The sequence below is a fragment of the Caenorhabditis briggsae genome (genome assembly GCF_000004555.2).
Source record: "Caenorhabditis briggsae complete genome, chrIV, whole genome shotgun sequence".
Lineage (NCBI taxonomy): Eukaryota > Metazoa > Nematoda > Chromadorea > Rhabditida > Rhabditidae > Caenorhabditis > Caenorhabditis briggsae.
The window spans coordinates 6,242,705-6,266,638 of NC_013487.2; the positions used below are offsets into that span (position 1 = coordinate 6,242,705).

At 36.6% G+C, this 23,934-nt stretch overlaps 5 protein-coding genes across 5 annotated transcripts; 2 read left to right on the forward strand and 3 right to left on the reverse strand.

The window, feature by feature from the left end:
* Window positions 1–2,623: 2,623 nt before the first annotated feature.
* Window positions 2,624–4,498, forward strand: CBG19873 (the record flags this gene model as incomplete). The annotated part of the gene is made up of 4 exons (XM_002633789.1): window positions 2,624–2,710; window positions 3,348–3,588; window positions 3,955–4,049; window positions 4,412–4,498. The coding sequence occupies 4 exons, from the start codon at window positions 2,624–2,626 to the stop codon at window positions 4,496–4,498; spliced, it is 510 nt and encodes a 169-aa protein (XP_002633835.1).
* A 297-nt stretch (window positions 4,499–4,795) lies between these two features.
* CBG19872 lies at window positions 4,796–8,264 on the forward strand (the record flags this gene model as incomplete). The annotated part of the gene is made up of 4 exons (XM_045235333.1): window positions 4,796–4,992; window positions 7,342–7,473; window positions 7,552–7,854; window positions 8,141–8,264. The coding sequence occupies 4 exons, from the start codon at window positions 4,796–4,798 to the stop codon at window positions 8,262–8,264; spliced, it is 756 nt and encodes a 251-aa protein (XP_045096908.1).
* Window positions 8,265–8,350: 86 nt separating this feature from the next.
* On the reverse strand, window positions 8,351–10,725 carry CBG19871 (the record flags this gene model as incomplete). The annotated part of the gene is made up of 7 exons (XM_002633787.1): window positions 8,351–8,610; window positions 8,711–8,837; window positions 9,468–9,607; window positions 9,728–9,963; window positions 10,012–10,139; window positions 10,382–10,525; window positions 10,573–10,725. 7 exons carry the CDS (start codon window positions 10,723–10,725, stop codon window positions 8,351–8,353), a joined length of 1,188 nt encoding a protein of 395 aa, XP_002633833.1.
* Window positions 10,726–12,110: 1,385 nt separating this feature from the next.
* Window positions 12,111–15,363, reverse strand: Cbr-nhr-46 (the record flags this gene model as incomplete). Its single annotated transcript, XM_045235334.1, has 6 exons — window positions 12,111–12,218; window positions 12,266–12,426; window positions 12,477–12,882; window positions 13,012–13,529; window positions 14,839–14,992; window positions 15,085–15,363. The coding sequence occupies 6 exons, from the start codon at window positions 15,361–15,363 to the stop codon at window positions 12,111–12,113; spliced, it is 1,626 nt and encodes a 541-aa protein (XP_045096907.1).
* Window positions 15,364–22,982: 7,619 nt separating this feature from the next.
* CBG19869 lies at window positions 22,983–23,718 on the reverse strand (the record flags this gene model as incomplete). The annotated part of the gene is made up of 2 exons (XM_045235335.1): window positions 22,983–23,003; window positions 23,305–23,718. The coding sequence occupies 2 exons, from the start codon at window positions 23,716–23,718 to the stop codon at window positions 22,983–22,985; spliced, it is 435 nt and encodes a 144-aa protein (XP_045096906.1).
* Window positions 23,719–23,934: the final 216 nt, after the last annotated feature.

A 23,934-nucleotide genomic window follows, 5' to 3' on the forward strand; every position in this document is an offset into this window, starting at 1 on the left:
CCGTAACCCAGCAATAAATATTTTCGCAAAATTTTTGACTTATTTTATTCCTTTTTATCATTTTTCTCGATTTTTTCGCGGTTTTGGCCGTTTTTTTCACCATTAGGTGAAACCATTGGGTTGAAAAACGAAATACGGTGGCCTAACTTGTGTGAAAATTCGGCCGCAACTCCAATTTTTTTGCACAAGAATAATACCGCAGCTGTCCAATACCACTTACTATTTGCTACTGTTTGTGCATTGATCCCGCCAAAAGTCTCAAAGACCGCTTCTCTAAAAGAAAAAGAAAGTGTGTGCCAACAAGTAATACTTGTCACTTTTTCAAAGAAACACGACCGTTTCGGCACTGGCGGCGAGACTAAAAATAACAATGAGCATTGGTGTCTTTCGGCAAGATTGTGAACTCAGTACTAATTGACAGATTTTAACAAGGAGATAGAGACAAAGATCGAAAATCCAAAGTCAAGAAAGACAAATTTGGAACTGGTCTTTGTTATGTAAAGATTGTAACAAAAGAGATATTGCTGGGTACCTTGATTGGGATCAGACATGAGCGGAATAAAATTTTTGAAAATCCGGAAGAAGGAATAAGGAATAAGGAACAAAAATTAAAAATCAGGAATAAGGAATAAGGAATGAGGAATAAAATTTAAAAACCCGGAAGAAGGAATAAGGAATAAGGAATAGAAAAAACACCCGGAATAAGGAATAAGGAATAAGGAATTCCGCTCATGTCTGATTGGGATCTCCAAGTAGAAGATAATGCAAAAACTTTTTTCACTGTTTCAACAGTTCTATGAAAGGGGAATTCTTTCGAACATCCAAATACTAACATTTGTCACCTGGATTGGGGTCTCCGAGTCGAAGAGAAGATGATTTCCAGATCCTTCTTCGTCGTACATCAGTCCGGAACCTTCGGGATCTTTCGCAACAATCGAATTTGATGCAGATGCCTCATCAAAGTTTATGGATTGAAGGCCTGATTCTTCGTAGTCGGTTAGCGTCAGGAACCATTGATGAGTGAAGGGGGAATGTAATTATTTTTTGAACTTTTCTATGGAAATGTTTACTGTTTCAGTCATTAAACATATTTGGAAACAATATAGGAAAACAGTAATTAAGGCATTATTGATCTTTTTCAGGCTCACTAATTTGGTTATGGTGACATAGCCGTTACGCCCACTGTTTGATTTAAACTCATTTTTCTTCGTTAATGTAAAAAATAGCAAAACATTTTCATCTGGAAAAGTAATTATTCTATTATGATGAATATTTGTTCGTTAGTCGCTTTTATTTTTCACCTGAACCCAAGAGAATTGGCTTGAAGTTGGGCATGGAATTCAATGAGACATTTATGACTTTCGAGAAAGTTGATTTTTCATCTCAAATTAAAATTTGTTTATGGTCCTAGATGCGAGAAAAAATTACGCCTTCATTTAATGCTGAAAAATCTGAAAATCTGATTGTAAAGTGGTAACAAAATAGACGAGGTATCCTCATTTTATAAAAAGTAGAACAACGACTATTAAAACATTATCTGAATGATATAGTTGACGGCAAACAATGTTCCAAATTACTTCATCAGAGAAAATTTCAATTAGAAAATTTGAAGAATTGTAAATCAAAAAAAACTCTGTTTTTGCTGCTAACTGATTTTCTTCACAATCATTAGTAAAAATTAGTGTGCTCTTTTTTTCCTTATTTCCGTGATAATTTGGTTTCCGATGTACCGTAAAGCCCTTAATGTACCGTAACATCTGTATTTTAAGGGCCTTCACACTGTCAAGTTTAAGCTAATTTTTCTTGGCTCCTATGCACGATATTAAAAATGTGTCATCTGATAAAATGATTCTGATATCATTAAACAATTTATCAGTTGTCAAAGTTTTGATATCTTTGACAGAAACCGAAGAAAATCAGCTCAAAGTTAAACAATAGGGAGTTTTCTATTACTTGTTTTACGGTATTTTTATTTGGGACTGTATTTCTCCCAGTACTATTCTCAAAAATCTAATAATTCTAAAAAGCTTTTTTTTCAGAATTTCAAAAAAAAAAGCAGTTCAATGAGGTTTGGTTACGTGATTTCCTAAAATGTACAATGGATTATAAAGCAATCAACGACGTTCTGTATTCCAATTGACTAGATTCCGAAACAGACATTTCTGCTACGCACAATGTCAAATAATTATCAGTTTTGGTCTTTAGCATAAATGTGCCCCGACCTGTTTTCTGAAAGTGACTTTAGAAGTTGCAAAATCTTCAAATTTAAACCACATCTTCCGATCAATTTGTGTTCTGCTCACCCACGCAATTTCCAGAAAAGCCTCCGAATAACCTGGCAATCTTTAAAAGTAACATCTCTCTTCAAAGAACAGTATTATAAAAAAGTGCCAACAATGGAAACAGTTCGAACAACTCTTTTCAATTTGCTTGACATTGTTTAACCGCCGCAAACATTTCTGCAAAAAACTTCGAAGAACTGGCGGGAGAAAGTAAGAACAAGATGAAGCTACAGTAACTCTAGGGGGACTCCGCCCACTTTTGAGTTGGGTATAAAACGATTAATGATGGGCAGGTTAGGGTACTTGAATATACCTCGGCAGTGCACTCAGAAAGTTCAAAAATGCTTCGATTCTTGACTTGTTTTCTGGTTATTTCTTCTATGGCTTTGGTTTCAGCCAAAAGCCGGTATTCCAGACAGGTCGATGAGGTTAGTTGAGAATTTTAAATTTTTATTAAGATACTTTTTTCATTGAGTGGTTAAAATATTTCTAGAAGGGTAAGAAGTTCCATGAATCCAGGATACCGCAATTCTCAAAAACTATAATATCTTTGAAACTGTATTTTTATCAATCTCGTGATCTTTTGATACCCTTTTCGACTGATAGCAGTGCTATCATAGCACAAAGACTACTCCTAATATTTGAAACTGATATCTGTTCTTTTCTTGCGAACTTTACAGGTACACATTGTTTCAATGAACCTAGCGAACTCCTTCGTTCTATTTGTGACTGTATGTGCAAGTGCCAAAAAGCGTCTTTTCTATTTGTTTCGCTTTTCAAAAAGCATTTCAAATAGGAATGATGTTGGCGATTTTGTAGCTTGTGGGCCACAAAAAAAACTAGTTACACTACGATAATTAGTGTAGTTGGACAGTAAACTATTTCAGAAACAGCTATAAATAGATTGTTACACTAAAATCAAATTAGTGCGCTTGAAAAAAATTTGGTTTGTGATACGGTTGATAATATGTCATTGTTGTACAAGTTCATTCCCAAAAACTTTTTGTGACTGAAACAGCGAATATTTTCTGACAGACTTCCAAAAAAACTAATGTGATATTCCAGACACTAACGGACTCCGAAGGATCAGGCCTTCAATTCATAAACTTTGATGAGGGATCTGCATCAAATCCGATTGTTGCGAGAGATCCCGAAGGTTCCGGTCTGATGTACGACGAAGAAGGATCTGGAAATCATCTTCTCTTCGACTCGGAGACCCCAATCCAGGTGACAAATGTCTCTGGTGCTCAAACTGAACCAGCAGCTCAAGATTCCAAGGTCTTCACTCAAACAATTAATGTTACTGGTTAGTTTTTGTTATGATATATCAGCCCGTCTGTGGCATATCTGACGCTGCAAACAGCTGGCTGGAGCACCTTTGGCGTGATTCAATATTTTCCTTTTACTGTTCGTCGCACCGTTCCTCACTTTTTTTAACGGATCAAAATTTTGTGCGGACATACAGGCAAAGAGAAGCAACTTCATTTTATATTATAAGAATGATTATAGGGACGATACTCCATTAGAACTCTTAAAACATTCCGGTTTTATGGAATTGTTGAAACAGTGAACAATTTTTTACATTGATATCCTTCAGGTTATTCGAAAAAAAGCTCTCTTCTATCGCTGGAGTACGGTTTGACACATGTCATAAAGAGTCTTTTTTTTGCAGATACCGACGTGGAAACGCTGATGATCAAAGTGCACTTGCCGCAAAAAACGACGAGCCAACTGCTCGACGATCTCAAAAACGACACCGTTGAACAGGTTAGGTGAATTATTGAGAAAAAAAACGAACTTTTTTTTACTGTTTCGAAGACATTTTGAAGACTTTAGAATTAGAAAATTGTCCGTATTTGCTTTCAATTTCATACCATTATTGATGTTCTCAATTAAACTTCAAATGTCTAAAAAAAGAAATGTTTCGGGAGATTATTCTCTCAACACTGCCATCAATATTTAAAAAAATTAAAAAAACCTTTCGGAAAATCTAAAATTGACCTATTTCCGCAGAAAATTACAGAAAAACAAAACCGAAATTTTGAATTTTTTGCAGTTTTAAAAAGTTTTGATAAACATTAGAGTCAGAATAATTATTCCGATGTTGACTTTAATAACAACATTTCTAGAACCCAATCACGACTCTCGACACGGCCGTTTCTCTGACCAGTGTGCTCAATGAGCTTCTCGGACGAATTCAGGATGCAACCAGCTAAACGAACCAAAACCTCTCTCTTATTTTCACTCGTTGAAAATTCGAAAAAACTCAACAATTGGTGCTCCTACTTTTCCCGAAACACACAGAACTTTGTATTATTATCGGCTATCTTGCCATTGTTGTCTACTTCTTCTTTTCTTTTCAATTTTTTCTCATTTAATAAATAAACGTTCAATGATGTCGTCTATTTATCATTGCTCTCTTATCTTATCATTCTATGTACCCAAAGTACTTCGTTACTTCGTAGGAAAGATCAGACCACAATTTCATTTCCTCGAAACTTACCTAACTGAAAATGCTGCCTCCAAGTATTACGAAAAACCAACTTTTGGCGAATTTTGATACATTTGTATTCGATGCGGATGGTGTTCTCTGGACAGGAGATATTCCGATACCTGGTGCTTCGCAATGGATCAATACACTTTTAGATGATCCAGAGAAGAGTGTTTTTATTACTACCAATAATTCAACAAAGACATTGGAACAGTACATGTGAGTTTTTGAATATAAAATGATTCTTGTTCAAAAATTAATGGTTTTTTTGCGAAAAAAAACCGGTCTGAAAATTTGAGATTTAAGCGAGTCTTTGCGTCGATGTATCCTGGTTCTTGTACAAGACATCAAAAAGTTTATGAGAGCAAAAATGTTCGTCTTGAAATAGGCAACATTTCATTAGTTGACCATTTTTTGATAACTCAAACAGGAAAAAATCTTTTTAAGGAGTTTCACAGATTTCTAAAGTAAAAATTGGATAGTTATTTAAACGTGATGAAAAACTTATTGGTGGATAAAAAAAAATATAGTTTCAAAAAATCTCCGGGAATAAAAAACCACAACCCTCGATGTCCCATTGACCTCAGGAAAAGTACTATAAAGGAAGAGGAAAGTGGAGGGAAGAATCAGTTTTCCCCTTCTCCGGGCTCCAGAGAAGGGGCAAGCGGGAGGGATCCGAGACAAGGGTCCTGTGCCTTGGGTCCTGAGTCCTGGGTGATAGGCCATGACCTATTTTTTCCTAGGCCATGCCTTAGATTTTTTTGGTCATGACCTAGATTTTTTTGGGTCATGAACTAGATTTTTTGGGTCATGGTCTAGATTTTTTTGGGTCATAACCTAGATTTTTCGGCTCATGATCCGATTTTTTTTTCTCGGGCGTGACCTCCGATCGATTTTCTCAAATTGCAGCAATTTTTGTAGGTAACCACTACTATCACGAAAAATTCCCAACTCTATATTATGAATGAGCAAATTTAGAGAAAATTCTGAAGACCTTTCTGAACGACATTCCCTTGTGAGGTGAATTTGAAAATCTTCAACGTTGAAAATGAAATCGTTCTAATATTTTCATGATTTTTGAAAACACAGTTTGGAAACAGTGAAAATTTTCAAAGTTACACTTTGCCAAAATATTTGAAACATCCTTATTTTGAGAGTTTCTGAATTTGTAAGTAAATGAACAAAAATCGGTTCATCTGAAACTCAGGACTACCTTAAAAGTTACCTGTTGATTGCAGCTTTTGGCAGTAATTGGAAAGAGTTTTATCAACATTATCCTGTCAATTAGGGAAAACTGTAATTTTACCATTAGACAACATTTTGTATCAGCTCAGACGGGATGAAAACCCATGCCGGCGAGGAAGTGGGTTGTCGGCATGAGAATTTTCGGTTTCGGCATGAAAACTTTTCCTGCCGGCGAGAAAGAGTCATGCCGGCGTTAAAGAGAGTCATGCCGGCATGGTGAGGGGAAGAAAGATTATCTGCCGGCATGGATACGATGCTCCGAAATGTCGGATTATTTTTTAATGAATTTTAATTGTTTTTCGTTTTAAATCGGGTTTTTTTGATTGTTTAACATCTCAAATTTTTAGAATTTTAAAAGATATGGCATCGACTCCACGAAGATTTCGAGATAGTCAAGGAAATATTCTGAATGTCTCATTTTTAACTTACAGGTTCAGGAATAACTGGAGGATTCTCCAACGTACAGCTGAAGTTTATCAGTGGTAACCAATTGAAATAAGGGAAGGCAGAAACGTTATTCGACTTAAAATCTGGCTCCTCAATTCGGTGAAACACATAAGTTGAGATCGTCAAATATTAAAACTTTTCTAGATTTCCTTCTGCAAAGTCCGTCACAGAAAATATGAAGGTTTCGTCTAAATGGAAACTGGATCATTTGGATATCGCTAATCGGTTAGACATAACCAAAATTCCCCGCCATCTCTTAAGTTTAGCCAAACAAATCAGATCTGCATAAGATACATTCGATTCTCTTATTGGTAAAGTTATGAATCTATCCGGTTTGATTTTAGTTTCTACAAGCGATATCATTTCTCCCGCTCTCTCATTTGAATATAACGGTCATTCCTTTTTCTTTCCTATACGCTTTTCACCAATTGTCAACTAGATATGGCATTCCCTAATTTTTATAATTTTTTGAAAATGTAACTTATTTATTAATCGTTTTTCTTCAATAAATATTGTGTTTTTTTATTTATCAGATGTGGTTCGAAGGGAGGGAAGGGGGAAGGAGAATTTGAAAAGAATTTTCCATGCCGGCGTGACTTTCAAAAAACCTTGCCGGCCTGAAAAAACCATTTCTCCTGCGGCGTGTTCGCCACACGAAAACTATCTTTTTCCCGCCGGCATGGGTTTTCATCCCGTCTGAGAGTAAAAATTTCAAAAAAAAATTCCAGGCAAAAAGTAACAAAAATGGTATTTGGTCGTCTTGGAAAGTGCCACAGTTTTGTGTGATTATTTCCAACGGAATACAAAGAAATTCAAAGATCAATGGATCTATTTGATTGGAGTGGAGAATTTAAAAACGAGTTTGGAACAATTCAGTGGTGTCAAATGTTTTGGAACGGGCCCGGATCTAAAGGAGGATTATGTGAAGGACGGAGATTTTATAAATGAAGTGGATGTAACATCGAAAGTTCCAAAAGCGGTGGTTGTGAGCTTCGATTCGCATTTCAGGTATTTTTTAGGAGTTTAAAAATTTAATTGTTCTGTTCTAGAAAAACCACCATTATGGATAAACTCTTCCCATTACAGCTACCCAAAACTCATGAAAGCCGCAAACTTCCTATCCGATCCATCTGTGGAATTCTTAGTTTGCAACGAAGACACTACTTTCCCTGGTCCTGTCCCTGGAATGATTCTCCCGGAAACAGGACCATGGTCCGCTGCAATTCAGAATGTGTCCGGAAGAAAACCGGATATTATTTTTGGAAAACCGCACAAAGAGATGGCTAATTTTTTGAAATCTCGTGTGAATCCAGAAAAGTTTGATGCACGAAGAACAGTGATGTTCGGAGACCGACTGGATACTGATATGATGTTTGGGAAGACTAATGGGTTAGTTTTGAAGTTTAGCTAATTTTTTCCGTTTCAAAACTATTGTTTTTGGCACTCAAACCAGAAAAAGTAATTGGATAGCTTGGTTAACGTGAAAAATGAAAATTATATTCGCGGGTGAGAAAAGAGCTAGAATTATCGAATCATTAAGAAAAATTACATTTCTTGTCAAGGTTTAGATCCCATTGTTCGATTCCTATAAAATAAGGGCAAAAAATATTTATCAAATGTACAAAGTTGCAGAAAATCTCCAAATCCCATTTTTAAAAACCGTTTCTCTTTTCAGATTCACAACAGTTTGGATGCAAACCGGAGTCAATTCTGTGTTGGATATTGAGAAGTCTCGTCAATCGGGAGAAATCACGAAGATTCCAGATTTTACTTGTCAATTTTCAGAGTTTTTTCCATGATTCATAGAGACAATAAATAAAAAATGATTTTATAAAGCTGTAAAATATTATGAAATCTCCCAAATCAAGTTATTAAACACCCGCATTCACTTTGTCGGATACCCATCCTCAAATTTAATTTTACTCAATTCCCAATTCGAATACCATTCCACATTTCGTTGTACATTGTAAACTGATTCGAACCAACTGTAGTTTTTTGTTGGGATGTCTTCAAACCATCGTTCACCGTATTCGTGGATTATTGCTTTTTCTGGGTCACAGGTGGTCCATACTAAATGTCCCAATAGATCTGCTGAACAAATCGGCTCGAATAATGGGAAATGATAGCGGAGACGTTCTCCGTCGCCTGAAAAATGTTACAGTTTCAGTGAAATTGTTTTAAAAAAAACTTCGTCAGTTGCCAATCATTCCTGAGGTCTGAGTTTATTTGAAAACTCAAAACGCACCTTTCAGCCCTGAAATCCAGTTGAAATCAATCTCAGTCGTTTCATTTGTCTCTTGATACATCAAAAATATATCCATGTTCACATGATATCCCTGTCGTGGAGCTACAGTCAGTTCCAGTGCGTCCAGCTGAAATTATATCCGGAATCGATTTTTCAATCTTGACATTTTCAAGTCCCCATTATAAAGATAGCGCCGCCCAAGATTTGTACTGTGTTTTTGATACCATAAAGAAGAAGTTTAAATCCGAGTATAAAATAGTTTTTGAGTTCTTTATGGATTGTTTGAAACAGCAAAAATTCTAGAAATCGGGATTCCTATAAAAATATTATCGATCTCTTGCTTTTTTGATGGATTAGTTTCTAAACGGTAGATCGCTGATTTTCAGTGGTTTTATAGATTCAATTTAGTACAGGAATTTTATTTGAGGAAGAGGAAAATTCCAGAATCGGACAATCAAAAAGAACTTTAAACTTTTCAGTTGAAAAAATATAACCAGAAATCCTTTACTATTAAAATTCATCTCGCTTCCTATAAAAGGCATCAAAAGTGTGTCAACTGATAAATGTTTTCCACAGTATCACTAAGACTTTCAATGTTTGCAACATTTTAATAGCTCTTACAGAGGTTGAGATAATTGAGCAGAACGCGCAAGAATTTTGAGCGTTCAAGTCATAGTTTGCTGTTTCAAAATGTTTGAAATTTAAGAATTTTTTACCCACTGTAATCGTTTTTAATTGGAACATGAAAAAATCTCACTTTTCCTAGTCTCCTGCTCAACCTAAAAATGGATCTTCCGCTTCTCATATCATCGACAAACTTCGGATTGAATTCAGAAGCAAACACGGAGATGTCAATGTCCTGGGTATGAGGAATGATGGAGCATTCTCGGTACCAGCCTGGAAAAAACCTTGAGGATTGAAATAGAAACAAGATTGCTTTATTTAATGAACTATGATAGTTTTAGGTGTTTACTTCATTCATGAAACTGTAAATTTCTTAAAGAATGAAATGCTCACCAAGTAAAGTGCCCTCACTGATAAATGGAAACATATCATATTGGATCATCAGATTCTGAAGTCGTGATAACTCGAAAACGGCTAACTCCAAATTGATCTTCCTTTTTTTATCCGTTTCTTTCCGGTGTACTGTACTATTTGAGCATTCGATAAGTCTGGATTTCTCCCAAAACTTTCGAAACCTGAATGGCTTCAAGGGAACTGCCAAGTTTCCAAACTTCACCGTTTCGAAACTTCTGTAAGAAAAATTAAACAAGAATATCGAAACTACAACAAGTGTTCACTTTGGAATAATTCGTCTCGGTTTTGTGTCTAATTCCAGGTAGTCTTTTTGTTGGTTGACTTCGAAGAAAAATGGCTGGAATAGGTCTCGTGGAATGAAGTTTAAATCTTTCCTGATGCTGGTAGCTACCTGAAATTTTATTTTCATCTCTAGCAGAGTAATCCCTGTTTTATTCATTAGTTAAGTTTCAAAGAACATTTGAATCTCCTATTAGATTAATTTCTTCCTTTTGCTGAGATATTATTCCGAGAGTAGTCGCCGACTACTAGTCGGTAGTTATCGTTGTGGAACCTTCGACCACGGCCACCAGCGTTTCTCTCCCACTGCTCCAATTTTTATTGTACCGGAATAATGATATTCAAAAAACATACCTCAATTGGCGTTTCATACAATTTCAATTGATCACATTTACTTTTTCCAATCAATTCCAAAATCGTCAAATCTATCAATAACACGGACACAGGAATTTTGGTTTTCAGCTTATCCAGAAAATCATGACATCCGACTGATTCGTTCTGGAATTTTCAGTCATATAAGATTTTAAAAATAGCGAAAATCTCACCACTTCTCTCTGTCTTCTCTGTATAATTTTCTGCCATTTTTCATCTATTAAAATGACAGAACTATCAAAGCTATAAATTCCATGACTTATTATAAGAATTGTGAATATAATTGCTCCAGCACAGAAAACCAGAAGATGATTTTTGAATCTCATTTCTTAATAGTTGAAGATGTATGTGGGGTTCAATAACAATCGATCTAGCAAATGCTCAATTTCAATATGTTTATTTAGTAGCTAACTCGGGTGAATTGGTACAATAAATTGTGAATAATAGGGTTGAGACCCAGAGAAGTAGAGGAAAACTGATAACGTTGGTGTTGTATATTGCTGGTAGAATCACATTTGAAGGGTTGAATGTGTACAAACAACCCTACAGAGACAGTGTGCAGAGCGTTTAAACGATACAATAAGAAAGTTTGTGGGAAAATGTTTGAAAATAGTGAAAAAAAGTTTTGGTACTTTTGACTTCATTAAAAAAATTCACCAACCCAAAAACTTGTAAGTACCAATGCACATCTTGGCTACCGATGAGATTATGTACATTTTTTGCCGAAGACACGTTTAGCAGAGATGAACGAGTTTTGGTGGTATTGACACTGGAAGGATATCTTTTAAGTGGTATTTTATGTTTGCAAAATTTTTAAAGTCAAAAAATTCAAACTAAAAAGTGTTCATTTTTTTTGGAAGAATGTGAAAAAAAAGAGAAATAAGGAAGACGATTATATTTTTCCAAGCCCCTCTTAGAGGGCCCTTCTAATACAGATTTTACGGTATTCCTATAGTGAAATATGTGTCTGCTTCTGAAAAACGAAAAGAAAAGTGGCAGTAGCTTCCGAAGCCGAATTCCTCCTCAAGAACAAGGTGATCGGTATCAAAACTCTTCTTGATGTCTTATTATTTCGAATGGATGAGGACTTTTCCCTCTCTCTCTCTCTCTCTCTCTCTCTCTCTCTCCCTCCCTCTCTCTTTCTATCTACTTTGCATCCAAAACGTATTCCAGAACAAAACAGTCTCTCGCAATCTCAAAATCTTCAGAACAGAAATTTTATGAGTGTTTTTTTCAAAGTTGAGACCCGAAAGTTCATTTCCGCTTGCTTTATGTGAATTCTAGGATGCTTATCTGACGACAATTCCAGAAAAAATTAAAAAAAAACTGATTCATATTTCAATCGAAAAACGAAACAAAAGAAAGTAAGCTGAAGAGAAAATCAATAAAGCCATGAGAGAAAGAATACACAAAGTACATACAAGTCGTAATAAATAAGAAATATCTGATTTAAATCTAAAACGAAAATTGGGCGATGAGTTGGGATTTTGGGAATCGGAACGGGATAGTCACAGTAATCACAGATTGGAAAGTGAGGAAAACATGGGGAGGACTGATCAAGGTGGTTCTAGAAAATAGTATATCTTTTTTGTAATTCAAACCCGCATTAGAAAAGAATCACACGATTTGGGAGAGACGAGAGAGAGAGAGAGGGGATAGAAAAAATCACAGAGATTGGATGAGTTGGAAAGAAAAGACAGAGATTTGGCACCTAAAGCGACTGTTGGGCATGACAAATTTCCATTGGGACTCCGCTGAGTTGGTGGAGATCTGCGGCGGTGAGCTGTTGGATCAGTGTGGATTCCACTTGACCAATGTGCTGAAATTAAAAAAAATGTGATGGGAAAATTGGGAACATTAACTTACCGAAAAGCTAGGCAACATCAGCGAAATCTTCAGTGCTCTTGTCAACCGTTGACTTTGAGTCTGGAATGGGAACTTTCTCTCGATATGAGTCGACAGTGCATCTAGAAGACGATCACGCATTCTGGTGCAGATTCCAGCACCCGTTTCGGAGAGAATGCAGTCTGAAATTTTTTCATTAATTAATTACTTTCTCATCCACTAGGTTGATTACCTTGTTGGAACAGTGAAATAGTCTTGATGAGACAATACTCTTCCTCGGTTATTTGCAATTCAATCATCACTTTTACAATCAGGTCAATCAATTTTTTGCAAACAACTCCGTAAGTTTGAGCCCATCGTTCTGGAAGTTGCTTTTGATCCTCGTCGTTATACGGAATGAATGATCCATTTCCAAGGGGGATTCCAATTTTATGTTGTTTCAAATCAAAGCATTTATAAGCGAATGTGATCCATCCAAATGCCATGAAGTTCTGCTTAAAAAGCGTCGTCTGATCGGCAAGTGGAAGTACACGGAATTCCGGGATTCCCATGGCCCAATCGGCACAAAAAACGAATGATCGGTACCAGGAAAGGTAGAGATCCGCAGCCTCCATTATCCGATCGCATGTGTACATGATCTAAAAATTATATTCTTTGTTTCTAGTTTGTTAATTTGCAGATCTTGCAAGACCTTCAAAGATCTCTCTTCAATTTATATGCAAATTTCTCTTTCTAAATTTGGAATTTAAAATTCAAAACCCACTCACCGGTAATCTCTTAATGACCATTTGTGGGTGTTGAAGACCAAAAGTCAGGCTTATATCCCGACTCCACGCTCCCATGACATCATTATCCTTGACATCTTCATCCTTCAATTGCTCAGTTTGCTTTTCCAGCGCACACATGAACAGCGTCAGTGGATTCTCTTGCAACGTCTTCTTATCAACAACCTCCGCTTCTGATCCAGATGACGTTGTGGATTCAACTGGAGCTGGTTGTGACACGGAAGATGACGTAAAGCTGGATTCAGAAGTTGAAGGAGCTTGAGTAGAGGATGAAGCAGAGGAAAGAGCAGAGGCAAGAGTAGCGGAATATTTAACTTCCATAATTGGGCTGGCGGCAGATGTAGTTGGAACATTATGAGTTACTCCGTTTGTGGCTGAGACGGTGCACGTGTTTCCAGGCATTCTTTCGATTTTCGAGCGTTCTTCTCTGACGTGTTTTGGGTTCATTCCTCCATCGAGACAGTTACGGAGACGGCAGGCACGACACCGATTACGGGATTCTGAAAAATGGATATAGGTGAGTGGTGAAGGAATAGTCAGAGGACAAAAAGGATTGACGTCCGAGAAAGTCAAAAAGTGCATCAGGATTTATTTTTTAGTTTTTTCCAGTGCACCAGAAAATTGTCATGAAATTGGAACTATCAAAGACACTAATAGCATTCCACCAAAGCCGTCAACTTTAAGCTCGTATATCTTATTTCCTGTCAAAGATATAATAAAGTTGAGTTGCCTTGTGCATCTACCCTCCAACCCCTTCTAAAGGTTCCCTCTACCCACGCAACGACACTCCGCTATACCGCTCGGCGCGCGCGCAGTTAAAAAATTTAGTTTTGAGTGATTGCGAGTTTGGATTTGACTCGTGGTTGTTCTAGGGACTCTTTTAAGGATTTCAAGTGAGTTTGCTTGAATTCTAAGCTTTTATTTGTTGTTTCTTTCTAACTTGTTCATAATAAACCGATTTTGTTACATTTCTTGTTGATTTTCTTCTATTTTATCACAGGAACCTGATACCCCGGACATACCGCGGGCAATTGTTGTCAACTGACAAAAAGATTATCATAATATTAAAAATAATTTGTCAGTTGACCACTTTTTGATATCTTTCACAGGAATCAAGATGAATTGGCTCAAAGTTAAAAGTTAGTGGGTCATTCTATTAGAGTGTTTACAGTATCATTACCAGAAACTTATGACTCAAACTTTCATTGAATTTGTTTGGGACGCTCAGGTTTGAATAAAAAAGTTCCAAATGGATATTCAATCCCGATTTTAAGATTTTATCATGTTTTTGCATTCTCCGAATTTGCCCATCTGTACTTTTGCGCGGAGATTTCAACACATCGATAAAATAAGGGAACAAAGTCGTACGAGAATTGTTGTGGGCTACTTGCCGTAAATTTTGAAATCTTGAGATAAAATTAGGAATTGGGTCAAATCGAGAAAGTTTTGAATACCGTATTTCCTCTGATATAAGCTCACCTCTATTTGAAACACTCCTCAAATAGAAGCCTACCCTCCATAAAAAATAGAAGCGCACCTTCTAATTAAAGTTCATGCAATTCAGTTAGTGCTGTTCAAACAGTTCAGCTCGTCTATTCGGTTATTGTAGACATTTTCTTTCTATTTTATAAAATTTCTGGTAATTTCAGGTTTTGGTAACTTTCTGAAGAGAAGGTTGAAAAATAGAAGCCCATGGGCTTCAATTAGAGGAAATACGGTACCTATAGATTGAGTGATTGGATTTTTTTTGAAGGATTAAAATTCATCAATAGGAAGAAACATTCAGAATTTTTGTTGCAAACAACTCACCATTGGTAATATCGCATTGGTTCTCAGCCGAGCACATATAAACCCTTCCTTCGAATACTGATCGACGGAAGAATGCTTTACATCCGTGACATGAGCTGGCTCCGTAGTGAACGCGGATGGCCGAGTCGCTTCCGCACCCAACACATCGTTCTCCCTGGAAATAAATTATATTATGAATTGTAAAATTAGGATTTTTATAGATTTTTGTTTAAACAATTTTAGAAGCCCAGTCATTCTTATTCTTGCCTTGATAACATGGCCAACTGAATTAGGTGCCGACGTGGATTCTGCCTCACTCCTCGGCGACGTCTTCAGAGGGCTTTGCAGAAGAGGCATCGATTGATGAAGGCTCATGGGTGACTGATGGGATTGATGGGAAGAATTCATTGGAGGGGGAGATGAGAAAAATGAAGAATTGCCACTGGAATGAGATGGTTGTGGTCCTCCGCCACCTCCAGACATTGGCGGATAAGGATTGGGTGTTTGAGATTGATGGAAGAAATTGGTGGACCACTCGCTTTTCATCTAAACGAGCAGGTCGTCATAGACATTGTTTGGTTAATTGATTCGAACGGGAGAAGGAACAAATATAAGAGGTAGGATATGAGGGAGTCAATGTTTTGAGGGGCGAAGAAGGGAGGATAGTTTCAATGGAAGAGTGTGAAGGTAGAAATTTGGCGATATCGATCTGGCCTTTTCATGAAAAGAGATTGGAAACATACTTTGCGATAACGAATGGAACAAAACGGGCAGAACCGATGGAGGAAAAGATGTTTCGAAAAACAGAGACAAGTGATAAATCAGTTTTTTAGTTGTCAGGTATCGCAGAATGTTTCAATCCCAAAACTTTGGATTTTTTTAAGGGAAAAAAACCACAAAGCTATACAAAATAGGTCAAAAAGAAACACATCTTTAGTCTATACGATCCGCATTGCTCTGACAAAAGGTCAAAAAGAAGAAGATTCCTACACAACAAAGAGCAATAAGAGCTTATGTTGTTCTCAAATTTCGGGGCTCCGAAGCCTATAGGAGCTCAGGGTGAAGGCGCAAACAAAGCGTAATTCGAAGCGCGACGAATGGAAGAAGAAGAAAATGAAGATGAAGCTTCTTTTGCAGAAGTATAAGACGGCGGGACCCAGAGATTTTCGTCCGAATGTAGTTTCATCGTCAACGCTACACTCTCTTCAGGTCACTCCCGAGAAAATTTCTTTTCTTTTTCGTCGGAGCGAAGAATATAAACACCGAGAAAAAGGACACAAAACCTTAAAGAAAAAGGGCCACCACCTGAAGTAGTGCCGTCCTTGCAAATGCCCCTTATTTGTCAGGAAAAAGGATGTTTTCTCAATGTATGCGCATATTATGAGTATTGAAGAAAAAGAAGACGAGGAAGAAGAAGTGTTGCAAAAATAGAGTGAAAACGAAAAAGATGAATTGAAAAAAAGAAGAGGAAGAAGAAATGTTGGAAATGTGGAAAGGTGGAAAAGGAGAGGGAAGCTTAGGGCTCAGTGCACAGCCTAATGAGTGGGAGAGAAAACCGGAAAACTGCAGCTGATTCATTTTGGACTCTCATGTTGGAGTTTGGAAATAATAAGGATACATAGTAGTATAGAATTTTCGAAAACTTCAAAATTTAAAGGGGGATAGGAGAATTTTTTAGAGGTACGGTATGCATTTTTGCTTAACGGTGTACAAGGCTTAGTGGAATTCTTAACTTAGCTTTAACGGTGTACAAGGCTGTTCACTCTGCGTACAGCTGTCGGCGACCGCTTTAGCTTCGTCCGCGTGGCTCAGTCGAAAGCTGCGCCGAAACTCCAATATATGTCCCACAGGTTCAACTCATCGGGAGGCTAATATGAACAAAATTCCGAGAAAGTTTTTTTCATGTCCCGCCATCTTTCAGATGCAATTTTTTTTCAAACTTCAGCCATGAATGCAAATTCAGCACTTCATAAAAAGTAGCTTGGAGATCGCGGTTTTGGCGGAAATTCGATAGAGCAGTTCGGCGTATTCACATATTTCTTTATTAAGGAAAACTAAAAATTGATAACTTGACAACAATTTGTATCAGTAAAAATAATTTCAAATATTTTTTTTTCCTGCAAGAAGTAAAAAAAATGTCCTTCTACCTTTACTGAGGACTTGTGATATTTGAAATGCTAGAAATCTATCATTTTCAGCCACCCTCACATTCCAGAAAACGCAAAGACTCAGAATTTCAAATTATCGACGTATACTAAATGGGTGAATGCAAATCCAGAGGTATCAAGAAATCAACTATTTAACTAATCTTCGATTCATTTACCTCCCCCTAGAGGGATCCCAGGTATGATGTCACAGTCATTAGGCACCAGAGGCGCAAAATTTCAAGATGGTGAGAGATAACAAAACAACTTGTTGACTGAATTTCGCGTGGTTTTTGACATTTTCAGCCGTATATGGCCGCATATGCCTGAAAATATCTCATTAGAGCAGATGGTTTTCAAAGGTGTACTTTGTACCAGCTGAAATCTTTCTGAAAGCAGTCAGAAAAAACGAAAAAAGTAAAAGGAAGTAAAAAAAAAAGGAAAGAATAACTTTGAAAATGGTCATTTTGTTTCGTTTTCGACTACATATCAATTGAGACGAGGCGTTAAAAACGAAAACGGAGAGAAAAAACGACCACGCTACTCTATCTAAAAAGAACAAGAACCGGTTTTCTAGAATACGTTACTGATAGAGAGGAAAAGAAAAAAAGAAGTCAGACATTATAAATGTTTTTTTCTGGAAAAATGGTAATCCGTGTTTTTGTTGTTATTTGATTATGCATGGGTACAGTAGGCTGACAACTAGAACATCGAAAATCCACAACAAAAACCTAGAACATCAAAAATTGTATCTTGAGTCAAGTGTGCACAAAAAGTGCACATCAAGTTGTCAAAAATGTCTATTCTTTGGTCAAGAACAAGAATCTTTCAAGTTTTTCTGTCAAAATTCGAAAAAAAAGTCCTACGACCACTGGGAGATGAGATACGCCCACGTGCGTGCAGACGCTCAATTAGATATTCTTTGAGCTCAATTATTTCGATTCCTGTAAGAGATATCAAAAATTTGTCAATTGATGAAATGTTTCTCATAATTCCACAAATATTTTATCAGTGTACCAGTTTTTGATATCTTTTACAGGAATCGAGATAATTGAGCTTAAAGTTGACGACTTTACTGGGCTTCTATTAGAGGAAAACGGTTTTCTTTTATCTACGGTTTTCTATTTTTCTGTTTCAGTTTGTCAATTTCAATTCTGCAAAAAAAGGTTTAGTTGTTTTTTTCTCTTAAGCAGTGGGTTTTGAAGGAAATTAACAAAGTCGGACATGAGCGTTTTGGAACAAAAAAAATTGGAAAAACCTTGCGTCTTGGAAATTTGCAAAAAAGAAACATTTTTGGCTGAATTTCTTTCAGTTTACTTTCTCGAAATACGCAAAGTTTGCATGTTTCAAGCAAACCAAAACACACGGCTTCAAACTAGGGTCTATCTTGAAGATGATCCACTTGAAGACGTTTCGCTATTTATTTTAAAAGCATCAAAAACCAAACTAGGTGCATTAAACTATAGTTGAAAAATTTTGAAAAAGTCTGGAAGTGTGGCGTACTTGTCTCTCAGTCATCACCGTAATAGAATACTCTTGAAAAAAAAGGCGTAGTCCCGTCATTTTCGCACGCTTTCACACTCAAGGATGTGACGTATAGGGGGGAGGGGGACCCACTTCTGTTTGCAACATCTGTAGTTTTCGGTTTTTTTCTTCTTCCCGCGCACCAAAGAAAAGAAAAACTCGAGGAAAAAGACCAAACTCCTTTCATTCAGTTCTTTCCTTTCATTCTTCTTTCGGGTGGTCTTTACACTCTTCTCCTTTCGACCTTATTTGTCCTTTTTTCCCCGTATTCTTTTTATTCACTTCGTTCTCACTTTTCCGTCCGTCTCTTTATATGTTTATATACATTTCTAACATGAAACGTTTTTGCGACATTTTGTGCTCAAAATGAAACATGTAGAGGGAAAGAAAAGAAAAGAGAGAGAGAGAGAGAGAGAGAGAGAGAGAGAGAGAGGAAGAAAGATAGTTATGAGTAACCGGAAGAGAAGCAGACACGCAGAGAGATATTTGTCTTCATTTCTCTTTTGTGTTATGTATAAGAGCCAGAGAAACGGGAGCACAAAGCGGTCTGAGCAAACTAAAACAGACCTACATATCACAAAATACACACCGTAGGAGGAGAGAGGGATAACACGTGGCAAAACTGAATATGTGTATTGTGCTCAATATAATGTTATTGTTATTATGATGCCTATTTTGCTCAGTCTAATCCCATTGATTCTAAAAATGATCTTTGGCCGATCACTAAAACAAAACGGCTTGAAAATTTTTGACACAAATTTGTCATGGATAGGGTTAAGAAAATTATATTTTGACAAAATAGGGAACCAGTTCGAACCACAAAAAATATTTAAACTTTTCATGGGAGTCATAAATGTGGTTTAAAGAAGTACAGTACCCATAAAGTGTGTCTAGGTGAGAGACCCAAACCAAATAGGTGCACAATACAACCCTTTCTACATTATGCTTACAGGTACATTGGCTAGATTATACTCATTCTGATTCGAAAATGTAATGTAATAAGACATTTGAAGTCACAATTTAGAGCTTATTAGCAAATGACCATGACAAAAATTGCTCCGAGGGTAAACGACTTGAGATGAAAAAGTGCATGCGATCCTTTGATACGAAGACCGAAAAATGATCAGGTTGGACAAAAGAAAGATCGAAAAAGAAAATGATGAAGAGAAGAGAGAGGAAAGGCGGTTCGGAAAAAAGAAAAAAAAAGGCGAGATAGAGAAAGAGAAGTGCATAGGAATCTCTCACCGGCAGAGACGCAGACGTGTATGAAGCCTGATCAGAGAGCGTGGGAATCCGAGAGAGAGGCAAGAATAATCAGCAGAAAAAAGTGGGAAAAGAAGAGGCTGATGACATGAAAAGAGAGAGGGAGAGTCGACCCTAAAGTTTACATTTTTCTATGTTGCAGCCAGCACACGGAGATGGGTGATGAAAGAGTGTGTTGGGTGGAGAGACGCAGACGTTTTTTTGAACTATGGTGTAAGTAGACACGCCATGCGCACGTTATCACAGAGACAAAAAGGTGGATAAATGGATCGCGATGGTCTCGGGTGAACATTTGTTTGAGTTTTTGTTTTGTTGGGTGCGTATTTGCGGAAGCGATTTGGGTCTATTAACCCAAATGATAGCGGGATCGGACAGCAAAACTCAAAATGTTCCGAAAATGATACTTGTTCGTAGGAACATTTCTGGGGGTTAATTTCGAGATCGAATTAGGGAAACCATTTGAAAAATATCATTTTTACAGTAAATGAAACAGTTATTTTTGGGTAATGTCTAGTTTCTGGTATCTGGCTAGTAAATGTTCAGATACCGTAAACACTAATAGAAGACAATAAAAACCGCCAGTTTTGAGCTGAATTATCTCGATATCTGTGTAAGATAACAAAAAGTAGTCAACGGACAAAATGTTTATCATAATCTCACCAATATTTTATCAGTTGACACGTTTTTGATATCTTTGACTGGAACCGAGATATATGAGCTCGAAGTGGGAGGTTTGGGTGGCCAAAGTTGGCGGTGGCCTTCTATTAGAGGAATATGGTGATTTGAAGTCATTGCATTATTTGTGACGAGTAAAAATTCAAAAAGTTACTAAACCACTGAATGAATGTGCAAAATCACAAAAACTGAAAATTTTTTGATACCGAATTGCCATACGTGGACAAAATAGACTCCACAGTACGATTAGCAGAATTTCGAAAAAATAGTATTTTAAAAGCAAACTTTCAAGATTTCTGAATTTTTCAAAAATTATCGCTGTGTTTTGATCTCCAATCTTTGTGTTAATTTTTAATAGTCTTCTTCTTTTTCTCATTTTCCGGTTCTTCTTCACATAACGAATGAAGCTTGTAAATTGGGTCACTCCCAACCTATAGGCATCGCTCAAAAGTTGAGCGAGAAAATTAGCAACATCCACTCGAAAACCGAAACATACAGAACGCGAGGTACATACAAATAGAAAATCGGGCAGAAAGTGGCCAAAAAGATTTCATGGATGAATTGAGGAAATGAACATAATGAGTCGTTAGGAGGAGGTGGACAAGAGTGGAAATACTACACTCTTCCGATTGGGTTTTCCCGTACAAAAAGTAGTGAATGGATTTTGAAATTGTTGATGATGATGGAGTGAATAGAAAGTTATGGATGTCAAGGGATTCACAAAGTTTATCGAAGTACATACTGTACTGGCTTGTTTCAATGTTTTTCAAAATTTCGAACTTTGGACACACATACCAAAACATCTAGGGATTTTAATCTACATAGAAGGAAGTAAAATCCAAAGTCTGGATCTCTGAAAACCAACACAAAAGATCAGTGAGACCAGGAAGCTCTAAAAACGGAGGGCGGTGGAAGCAGAAAGGGGTCAAAAGAATAGAGCCAGGATACGTATGGATTCGATTACGTAGGCATAACAAAATCAAGTCCAAACATTTATCTTGTGTGAAAAATAAATCCATATTTTTTTCTGTTTCGGAAAGTTATGATTATAATGGAAAATTTGGGTATATTAATCCTCATGAAATTTCTTGTTGAAAAATCATGTTTAAAGAAAACATAGGAGTCAATATTGAAGTTGGGGAAAAATCAGAAGGAAGTTATAAAAAACTGGATCCTTTATTTTCAAGATCAACGGTTTTAGAAAAATTGTCTTCTGGAAGCAATTTTAGATAACTTTCTATGGAATACAGTGTAATAGAAGCATACTCCAAGCTGTAAACTTAGAGCCCAAATATCTAGATTACTGTCAAAGATATCAAAAAGTAATAAACTGACCAAATGTTTATCATAATATCACCAATATTTTATCAGTTGGCAATTTTTGATATCTTTCACAGGAATCGAGATATGTGAGCTCAAAGTTGTCGGATTGGGTGAGTTTCTATTAGGGGGGAATACGGTAAATGCAATTCATAGATCGTTTTGCTTTATTGATGGTTTTCGAGTTTCGGATTTGTCAAACATTAAAAAAAAATTGAATCTATATGTATAATTCTAGAAAATCCTGATCTATTTTTATGCTCTTCAACCAAACAATTGGCACAAAAAATGTTTTTTTTTCAGTTTCCAAATCTACATTTTCTGTAAAAAATTTTAGGACTTTAGTGCAGCTCCAGCTATCCACTGTAAGTCCCTGATTCCAATGTTTCTGTTTCATTTTTCATTAACAATGAGTAAGTCTCATGTTTTTGCTCACTGTACCAGTGTGCAAATATCAACCACTTTTTTCCCGAAATTGTGAAAACCATGTGAACTCGAAACTTTAGACATAAATACATTTCCGGTTGACATTTTGTTTCATTGATACTGATCATTTTTGTAGTAAAAGAGATGGAAAAGAAAAGAACAAACATCATAGGACTGTCGAATTTCGGAAATTTGTGTGTATGCTCCATTTTTGGGGCGTATGTAATAATTTTAATAATTGTATTGATGCAGCCGGAGCAAAAAGTGTATAGATTAAAGATCGGGTTCAAAAAGTAAGAATTCGTATTACTCCTAAACTTCATTCTAAAGCTAATAGACACTACGAGTTTCGGATATTAGACTCAAATTTACCGGAAAATTTCACAAGACTTAGGAAAGAGGGAAGAACATAGATCACAGAACATGGCAGTATGCAGCAATTGCAGGAAAATTCTAGAAATGTGGTTGAATTTGGAATAGGACGTCATTGCTCTTTCATTCTTTTCAACCTTTCGGGAGCGTTAAATCATTCCGTTTGGAATGGAAAAACGAGAAGAGAAGAGAATAGAGAATCGAGTTGTGATAAAAATGTGAAGAATCGGGAAGGCATCAAAGTATCAAAAAATGTGTAGTGATGATAAAGGTTTTTTGAATAATTGTTTTTTAGACAGGACCATAAAATCCAGCTTTAGAAATTCAGTTAAAATAAAATCGGTAGGAATTCGAAAATCACAAGAAAATGACACATTTAAAATTTTACAGTTTAAAAAATGTCTCATAATTTGCAAATCATTCAATTTTCTAATTGACTGTCTATGCCTCTTGATCCCAATTCTTTAAAAAATTCAAAACAATATGTTGAACTTCTTCAGATTGATTTCATTAGATTTATACTTTCAAAGTTTGTTACAAAAGTTTAAACAAAACTATATAAAATTCATAAAGCCTATGGCAAAGAACTGTACAAGAATTTATTATTAGTTGTGAGCTCTGACGTTTGAGCAATCAACGTTTTTTGCAACATTTTTTCCAGCATTTGACTTTTCAACTTCACCTGACTTGAGTATGACTGGGCTTCTTTTTCAAATTTCAATTTCTTTAAATTTTGAAAATTCAAAAATCTCAAAACACTCACCTTAATTACATGGGGTGGAGAACTGGCTGGATTGGCGATGACTGGAAGTGGATTCTCTTGCTTCACAACCAAAAAATTGAATGGATTTGGTGTCGCTGCTGCTGTTGCTGCTGCCGCCACTGCAGCTGCTGCTTGTTGCTGTTGGTTCAATTTCTGAGCAGCCAATACAGTATCCATCAGAATACTGGTTGTTGTTGATGTACTTGGAAAATTCAAGAACATCGGAAGACATGGAGGTGATGATGACGTTGTGATTGGCACTGGAGATGTGGATGTGGCTGTAGTGATGATATCAGTTGGTGATGGAATAATTGGAAGATTCGAAGGCGATGATTGTTGAAGAGCAGCTGTGACAAACGCTGCCGACGTCACTGGAAACAGTGCCGTTTGAGGCGGCGCACGAAAGAATTCCATGACCAGTGTAGACGTCGTTTTGGCGGTGGGGGAAGTGGGGGAAACCTGGAATACGATTTTTGGAAGAGTCACATGTGTATATGGGAAGTGAGTTGGAGAGACGGAGAGAGATAAGGAAAAAAGAAATTGATGATAATGTAGATGATAAGAGATAGGAGACAGAGAGAAAGTTTCGAGCACAAACTCAAACAAGAGTGTATACAAAATATGCACAAG